Source organism: Vipera ursinii, assembly GCF_947247035.1.
Source record: "Vipera ursinii genome assembly, chromosome: 13".
In the NCBI taxonomy this organism is placed as follows: Eukaryota; Metazoa; Chordata; class Lepidosauria; order Squamata; family Viperidae; genus Vipera; species Vipera ursinii.
This window is the reverse complement of record NC_139526.1, coordinates 16,269,391-16,278,796: the sequence shown is the minus strand read 5'-3', so window position 1 is coordinate 16,278,796 and position 9,406 is coordinate 16,269,391. Positions and strand designations below refer to the sequence as shown.

Genomic DNA, 9,406 nt, shown 5'->3' with positions numbered 1-9,406 from the left:
TTCTCATTCACTAATTCTCTCTTCTCTATTTCCTTCCTTCCTTCCTTCCCTCCCTCCTTTTCTTCCTTCCTCCCTATTTCTCTCCTTCCTTCCTTCCCTCTCTCCAAGGCATGTAGATTTATTTCGAGTTTTGTTATGTTTTTTTTTTAAAAAAAAACCCCAAACATTGCAGCTTTTTTTAAAAAAAAATAAAAAATGAAAGAGAGACTTCAAATAAGCATGCAACGCTATCCGCTAAGAGTGAGGGGCTCTCAAAAATGTAGACCAAGACAACCCCTCCCCCTCAAAAGAAAAACAAAAAACCCTCATCTCTGGTTTAAAAGAAAAACAAATTTCAGTATACTAGAGGGTGTGTGTGTGGGGGGGGAAGACGATGCGAAGCCCAAAGAGGTTTGTGCTGCAGAAAAATGCAGAAGTGAAAAAAGATCCAGAAAATTCGTGCCAGACAGTAGAACGGTTAGAAAAAATCTCAACCTCACGAAAAGAGGGCAGGGCTACCTTTATGTTCCGCAAAGGTCCTCACCCCGACGGTTTCCAGCACAGCTCCGCCTGTTCTGGTCTTTTGGTTTCCGGCCTCTTAGGGCATCCAAAAAACCAGACTTCCTTCCTGGAAAATAAGGCCCCCCCCCATTCATTGCTCTGAGTCCTTTCCTTTGCAACCGGGACCTGCAAAACCGCAGGCTTTCCGCTACAAATGCGACCGCCTGCATACCGTAGTCCTCGCTTTACAACCCAACCTTTCCTATGGCCCAGCGAGACGTTTCTTATAAGTGAGTTTTGCCCCATCCTGGGGGGGGGGGGCTTTCCTTGCCACGTTTATTTATTACTTATTTATTTTATTTATTTATTACGTTTTTATATTTATTTATATTATTTATATTTATTACATTTTATTTGCGAAGGGAATCGCCATCGCAGTTGTTAAATGAGTGAGAGGATTGTGAAGGGAACTTGGCTTTGCACGTCAGAACGTCGCCAAAGGGGATCGCGGGACTCCGGGACACCCTGCAACCATCATCAATGCAAGTCAGTTGTCAAGCATTGGAATGTCGACCAAGGGGGATGCTGCAACGGTCGTGTGAAAAGTGGTCATTTTTTCCCCCCGGCACCGTTGTAAACTTGGGTCAGTAAATGAACTGTTGTAAGTCGAGGATTACGTCCATTTCCAGTTTCCAGTTTTTTAAAAATACACCCATTGGAGAAAACCGATTCACTCAACAGACAACCACACACACAAAAAAAAGATCAGTTCACCTCACGCGACTCCTCAGCTTACAACCACAATGATTTATGGCTATAATTCCGGGCTGTAATATTTGCAAGTCGAGAACTACCTATCCCTTTCTTACCAGGAGCCCAAGAAGACTTTTTTTTTTTTGCACGCACTAAATTGCCTCCAAGGCATCTGATTAAAATCCAAGTCTCTTTACAGCCAAAGTGTACTGTTGTGTGTGTTTTTAAAAAAAAATGTTAATTTGTCACCTGCAAAGAAGCATGACCTGTAACTTGCTCACCTGCCTATTCCACAAGCTCATGTGAGAAGGATGTTGGGAGATTAAACAGCCAGGTATTTAACTGAATGCATAACGAACTAATCCAGATTGTTATCGCACCTAGGCAGAAAAAGAGAATTCTTCTGGAAGACTTCCCAGTAAGAAAGGCACAAAAAGTGGAGGGAGGGTTGATTTACACATCCTTCCATTGCCCTAAGTGGAAAGATATTTAGGACTGATTCTGATTTATTTAGCATAAATATGCTTGCATTTTAATAACCCCCCCCACACACACACAAACATTACATGCAGAAATTAGAAGGCAATGAGCAGGGGGTTGGACTAGATGACCTCCAAGGTCCCTTCCAACTTTATTATTATTAATAATAATAAGACAGTTTTTAAGTGAATTTGGCTTCCCCATTGACTTTGCTTGTCAGAAGGTCGTAAAAAGGAGATCACGTGCCCTCTCCCCCCCCCCCCGGGACGCTGCGACCGTCATAAAGATGACCCAGTTGCCAAGTGATTGAATTTTGATCATGTGACCACGGGGAGGCTGCAAACGGTCCTAAGCGTGAAAAACGGCCCCAAGTCACTTTTTCCCCCCCGTACCGTTGTAACTTTGAATGGTCCCTAAAGGAAGTGAGGTAAGTTGGTAACTGAGGTAAGGTAACCCCAGGTGACCCAAGACTGGTCCTTCTTAGCAGCCTGGAGCAACCTGGACAGAGAAAAGTGAAGCCTGCCCTATTACAAAGTCAGTTACGTAAATAGCAATTACTCTATTATACACAACTATGCAAACAATGTGCAGTTCGGAGTTCTCTTGTCATTAACCAAGCGCGCCTGAAAGGCTTCCCCTGCCTTTGATGGGAAGGCCTTAATGAATCACAACATATTTTCCCAACTTTAATCCCAAAGGTCATTCCCCTCAAGTGTGCATGGGTTGGTGTGTGTGTGTGTGGGGGTGTGTGTGTGTGAGAGAGAGATTGTTTCCAGCAGCTACAAACACAAAGCAGGATCTTCTATTTAGAGTAGCTACCAACCTTCTCATCCATTACTACGCTGTCACTCCTGAGAACTGTTACATCCCATTTCAAGAGAGGATGTGGGCCAGTTGTCTTTCTCCCAGCTTTAAGATGGTGAATGCTCCAACACTGGAGGTTTTTAAGAAGAGACTGGACAGCCATTTGTCTGAAATGGTATAAGGTTTCCTGCCTGAGCAGGGGGTTGGACTAGATGACCTCCAAGGTCCCTTCCAACTTTTTATTTTATTATTGTTGTTATTATTATTATTATTATTATTATTATTATTATTATTATTATTATTATTATTATTATTATTATTATTATTATTATTATTATTACAGTAACCAGGGTTTTAAGATGGATGGACTCCCAGAATACAGAATATGCCAGCTAGCCTCCTGGCCTACAGAATGATTTGACGCTTCTCTGAATTCCTCCTCTCTTTCTAAAATTCAGTCTAACCCCCTACGGCCTTCCTGTCATTGGCTAGATTAAAATCCCATCATCCTGGAGCGTTAGCAAAAAAAAAAACAACCTAGCCTGGGCTCAACACCTGTCGAAAAACATTACAGATTCACTGTCTCTACTTTACAGAGGTTAAGGCACTCAGAAACAAAAAAAATCTATCTTCCCCCCCCACACACACACACACAAAATCCATCTTTCTTTTTGTTCATGGATCCTTTCTGTAACCTAAAATCAGCTTTAGGCTTCTGCCCTTTAATAAATTGTACGGGTTGAAAAAGAGGTGACCAGCCTCTTCCCAATTCTTGCTACTCTAACTGTCTCCTCCTACCATCTTTTTTCTAATCCTTCCTCCTTCGCTAAGAAATTGCCTAAACAGCAGCTGAGAAATCTCAGGAGCTGCAAGATTCATAAGGACCCCGACTGTCATCTTGGCCAAGGAAAGAGATCTAGGAACTTCAGAGGGGAGCAGATTTTGTGTCTGCAAGACTTTTTCTTTTTCTTTTTTTGGAAAACAACATCATGTTGATATTCGTCACCCAAGACAACAAGGATAAATGTCAGCTCCTTGTTGAGTCTTGCATCTGAACTGCGCCGATAGAATTTTGCCGCCACCCAGTTTTGTTTTGTTGTGTTGTGTTTTAAAAAAAAACACTTTCTCCAATTTCATCCAAAACGTTGAAAATCCCTGAGGTTGCTCTGAAGCTGATCAATACGTCCAGCTCAACTCTTTAGTATATAAAGCTATTACTACTGTATACATAAAAAGTAGGAGCAAACCCCACTCCCTTCTAGCACTGATGATGTTACCTAGCTTGGTAATGAAACGTCTGCAAGAAAACAACCTAGTCCAGAGAGCACTGAGGATCCCACAGTCTTCCTTGCCCCCTTCTTCCCTTTTCCTTCTCCTCCGCTGTGCAAACCGCCCTCCCCTCTCTTCTAGCACTGATGATGTTACCTACGTCGGTAATGAAATGTCTGCAAGAAACCCACCAAGCTCAGAGACCATGAAGGACCCCCCACAGCTGAATTCTGTCCACTTCTGGACTAAATTTGCACAGATGCCCAACGCTTCCCTCTTCTACATGCTGTTGCACCATTTTTCAGGGGCTCAGAGGTAACTGACTCCTGTACCCCCACCCCACTTCCAAGAAAGGGGAGAAACAAACTGAAAAACTGCTAACATCGGAGGTTTTTGCATTGACAACAGATGGAAATGTAGCCATCTTTTTCCCTTTCGCTTTTAAGAGTTAGACGATGCTGGGAGGGGGGGATGTGAATGAGAGTCCAGCTAGACATAACAACACTAAACTCAGCGTGAGAATCAAGGTTACTGAGCCCAGAGCTGATAAAGAATTGGCGGCTGGAGAAGTGGAGAGGAAGCCCGGGCTTCAAGCTAATTGGGGAATGTGATTTATGACTGCAAATTGCAGGAGGGAATTGTGCTTTGATACTACATGCCCAGGGGAGGGGAATTCAGTTTTGGGCTGCGATTATGTAAGTGCCGATATTCTGCTACTTGAATAAAAGGTTCTTTAAGGTAAACAAAGCCTCGAAGTTCTTTTGAAGAGTTTCATCTGTTGGAGCCATGACAATTTTTACTCTGCTCATCCTTGTTTGCAGCAGTTACCCAGGCAAGAATGCCAAACCAAAGCATGAATACCACCCCCCCCCACCCATCCCTGCCGGTTGACACCTGACTCATGGTAAAACCTGTCCTACTCAGAGATGCTTTAGGAATGCACTTCCATAGCCTGTGATAAGAACAGAAACATACATCCCCAAAAAGAAAGGCCACCATGCAAAAAATAATAACTATCTCTCTCTCCATCACCTCTTTGACATCAGTGCACAAATTTGCGAGGAGGGATCTGGGCAGTGGCTTGAACCCTAATACATTTCTCAGTTCTTTAAAGCCAAAATTAATTCTCCTTCCAATTGGGCAGGGGTCTTCCAACTTAGCCCTTTTATGACTTGTGGACTTCAACTCCCAGAATTCCTCAGCCAGGCATGCTGGCTGAGGAATTCTGGGAATTGAAGTCCACTCCTCTTAAAGTCTATATTGGGGGTCTTCCAACTTGGCCCTTTGATGACTTGTGGACTTCAACTCCCAGAACTCCTCAGGCAGGCACGTTGAGAATCAAAGCAAAAGAAGACACAGACAATGTTCAAACGTGGAACTCATTTTATCAACGGCTGGGAAAAACGGGACAGAGAGCCAGAACTTAACTCGTATTACTAAGCAAAACCAATCAACCCACACCACAGTTTCTTCACGAAGCACTAGTGAGTTGTAATAATAGAAAATCAATAAAATATTTTTAAGAAAGAAAGAAAGAAAGAAAGAAAGAAAGAAAGAAAGAAAGAAAGAAAGAAAGAAAGAAAGTGACCTTGGCTTGATCACAGCTAATCCCCAGGACCACTATTCCAGAAGTTCTTTTTAAAATTTCAGGGATTCTCCCTCCAAGAGACAAACTCTTTGCAGTGGATGCCAAGCCAACTTTTCTGCTATCTCCTGACTTGCCAAAGGCTATTATGGCACCCGCTGATGTGGGCTAGATTTATCAGGGCAGTGATGGGAGCGGCCTTCTTCCAACCAGGTATGTTGCACCTGGAACTCCCACAGCCACCCAGTGGGGGAAAAAAAGCTTCAGGTAGACAACACAACCCGGGATCCTACAGGGAAATGGAATTTAGCGTCCCACACACACCCTACCCAAAAAAAAATAAAAATTTGAATTTCATCCTGCAGGATTTGAAGGCTTTCCAATTACGCCAGGCAACCTGCATTCTCCTCAAGTGCCCCGACCACGTGTGGGTAATCACAGCCCCAAATCCCAACAATTGAACAACAACAATGACCAACAGCCGGGTCATCCGAGGTAGCACTCACAAACCAGCCACACCACGCCGGTGACGTCAGAGCATCACGCACCGAGCATCACGCACCGGGCAACCTGCTTGAACCGACCTCGCAGGGGAGAAACTCAGCCTCCGGGTCAACCAGCCCGGCGTGCAACATGCGAGGAGCGCCCCCTCCCCACACGCCCCGTCCCCCGAGGATCCCGTCTCTTCCCTCTCTTTTCCCTCCTCAGCCCTGCAAAAAAAAAAAAAAGGGGGGGCCGCAAGACCCGCGTTTTTGCCTTGCAAGCCGGGGCGCTTTCCTTCCAACCCCGCGCCCGAGCGCCCAGTCCTCCTGAAGAAGCCGGCCCGCCCTTTGCAAGGCTGCGCTGCACGCTTCACACGACCGTCGGACGCCTCCCGCAAATCCAGGCTCCGCAGGGTGCCTCCGAACGAGACGGGATCCAGGTCTCCTGGGTTCTTGGTCTTCGCTCGCGATGGGTTTAGAGTCCAGAGGGATGCTTGCTCTCTATCTATCTATCTATCTATCTATCTATCTATCTATCTATCTATCTATCTATCTATCTATCTATCTATCCAGTGCTTTTTTTGTAAAAGAAAAAGGTGCCAGAACTCACACATGTCATACAACCCACCTTGCCTACCCTACAAGGTTCCATCCAAAAAAGGTGCTGGAACTCCATTCTGAGCATTCTATGAGAAAAAAAGCCCTGTATCTATCTATCTATCATCTATCTATCTATCTATCTATCTATCTATCTATCTATCTATCTATCTATCTATCTATCTATCTATCTATCTATCATCTATTATCATCTATCTGTCTGTCTGTCTGTCTGTCTGTCTGTCTGTCTATCTATCTATCTATCTATCTATCTATCTATCATCTATCTATCATCTTATCTGTCTGTCTGTCTATCTATCTATCTATCTATCTATCTATCTATCTATCTATCTATCTATCTATCTATCTATCTAATCTATCTACCTACCTACCTACCTACCTACCTATCTACCTATCTACCTACCTACCTATCTATCTATCTATCTATCTATCTATCTATCTATCTATCTATCTATCTATCTATCTATCTATCTATCTATCTATCTATCTATCTATCCCCCGCCATTCACTCTCTCTCTCTCTCTCTCTCTCTCTCTCTCTCTCTCTCTCTCTCTCTCTCTCTCCCTCTCCCTCTCCCTCTATATCCCCCCTCCCTCTCTCTCTCGGCCCCTTCACATTGCCCCCTTACCTTTGGGCAGGGACATGGTTGCGTCGTGGCTCAGATCCGACCCGGCAGGCAGGTGAGACGGCCGCAGGTGTCCAGGCGCTCCGGAGCGCAGCCGCGAGGCATATCCGGGCGCTCCCGGCGACAGGTGCGCGCAACCCACCAGCGCGATCTGAGCCCACGAAAGGAACCCCGCACGGCTAAGAGCCTTCGCTCCGCCCAGCTTCCCCTCCCCCCCCCGCATTGGCTCACCTCTCTCTCTCTCTCAAGGGGCGTGGTCCCGGCCAGGCCCCGCCTCCCTTGCCTCCTGCCCAGGTCCCGAGACTTTTGCCCAGGTGACCTTAGAGGAAATTCCAGCCGCTTGTTGTTCCTCTGCAGGGCGGGGCGCCCGTGACATGCCTGGCAGGATGCGCCCAGCCCCGGGCTGTCCCCGGGCTGCCAACCAGGCTGGCGCGCGAGCTCCTGGCCCCAGCTGAGCTGCCCTGGGCATCATCGTGGCCTGAGGCCCAAACCAGCATTGGCTGACTTTGCATTGTCCACCGGGTGAGGAATCCTGGTTTCCCTGGGCACCTCTGCCCTGCCAATGAGCCTTTGGCACCCGTTTCCGGGGGGGGGGGCCTCCGGCTGAGAGACCCTTGCATCCTCACGCACTGGGGAACAAACCCCCATTGGTTGACTCGGCACCGCGTATTGGGAGGGGAAATCTTGATTTCACCAGAGTCCTCCAGTTGGGCACTTCTGCCAATTGAGGTCTTTGGCAGCCGGGGTCAGTGCCCACCGACCGAGATGCCCTTTGCATCATCATCGTTGGCTGATTTTGCATCGTGCACAGGAGAAGAATCCTGGTTAATCAGACTCCTCCAGTCTGACGCTGCCCCCCTGCCAAAGTGCCTCTGGCACCCTTTTCTAGCCTGTGTTCTGGCTCAGTTAGGGCTTTCTGTCCTACCACCCCTTTAAATGATCTTTCTTTCTTTCTTTCTTTCTTTCTTTCTTTCTTTCTTTCTTTCTTTCTTTCTTTCTTTCTTTCTTTCTTTCTTTCTTTCTTATCAACCATGGCAGTATTTCCCAACCTTGGCAACTTTTAAGCATGTGGACTTCGACTCCCCCATGACCTAAAAGTGGCCAAGGTTCCTGGTTGATCAAGCCATCTTTGCTTAGGTTCCTGCAGCAGGCTGCCCCCCCCCCCGTTTGTGGTTTGCTGGGCTCCCCGCTTGCTGACTTTCAGCGGAGAAGCACGTTCTCTGGCTGTGGTGTCGATTTTGTGAGGGGTGGGTGTGGCAGGCCGAGGGCACGTGCATTCACTCCAATAACGAGAAATGTCTATTTAGTTTCACGTTGCTATGTGAAATTCAAAACTCAACAACAGGCAAAGAATTCAGAGTATTACTCAGCTCGCCACACCCAGCTACTGTTCTGTGAACGTTCACCGATGATTAAAACGACCTGCAACTCCTAAACTGAATTTGCCACTGATCTGGTCTCTAATCCCTCTTCTTCCTCTGAAACCCTTTCCTGCCCTGATCCTCTCTTTAAACTGGATCACTTCTTTGTCCAGTGCTGGACTGGGTAACTTTTTCCAAGTTGAGGGAAAAAGAAAAGAAAAAAACCAACCTCTTGTCTTCATGGAAAACCCATTTCCTGGCTGTTGCCGGTGAAATGCCATTAGCACGACTGAATGGGGACAGGTGCCTGCTTAGCGACCGCTGAAAAGTTACAAGGGCGCTGAGAAACGTCACCCATGGGCACTGTTTCACATTTACGACCATTGTCTTGTCCCTGAGTTCACGGGATGAAAATTCAGACGCTTGGCAACTGATTCGTATTTATGATGGTTGCAGTGTCCGTGGGTGTGGGGGTGTGGGGGTGTCAGGCGATCCCCTTTTGCGACCTTCTGACATGCAAAGTCAACGGAGGAAGCCAGATTCACTTCTTAACGGTGTGACTGACTTAACAACTGCAGTGATTCACTTAACAAATGCGCCAAGAAAGGCCGTAAAATGGGACTAAAGCTCCCTTAACAAATGACTCACTTAGCAACAGTAAATGTTGGGCTTAATTGTGGTCGTAAGTCGAGAACACACACACAGAGGTACACACACACACAAAATTCAGAGAAGAGCAACTAAGATGATCAAAGGCCTGGAGGCTAAAACATAGGAAGAACGGCTGCGCGACTTGGGTTTGGCTAGTCTAAAGAAAAGAAGAAATAGGGGAGACATGATAGCAGCGTTCCAATATTTGAGGGGCTGCAACAAAGAAGAGGGGGTCAAATTATTCTCCAAAGCACCAGAGGGAAGGACGAGAAACAACGGTTGGAAACTGATCGAGGAG

At 46.3% G+C, this 9,406-nt stretch overlaps 1 protein-coding gene across 1 annotated transcript in view; it reads right to left on the bottom strand.

Moving 5' to 3' along the window:
• MAP2K3 (mitogen-activated protein kinase kinase 3) overlaps positions 1-7,278 on the bottom strand; it is a 30,954-nt gene extending 23,676 nt beyond the window's left edge. The window contains 1 exon segment of the mRNA XM_083372898.1: positions 7,100-7,278. Coding sequence (XP_083229024.1) covers positions 7,100-7,115 — 16 coding nt within the window. The 5' untranslated portion in view covers positions 7,116-7,278.
• Between the last annotated feature and the right edge of the window lie 2,128 nt (positions 7,279-9,406).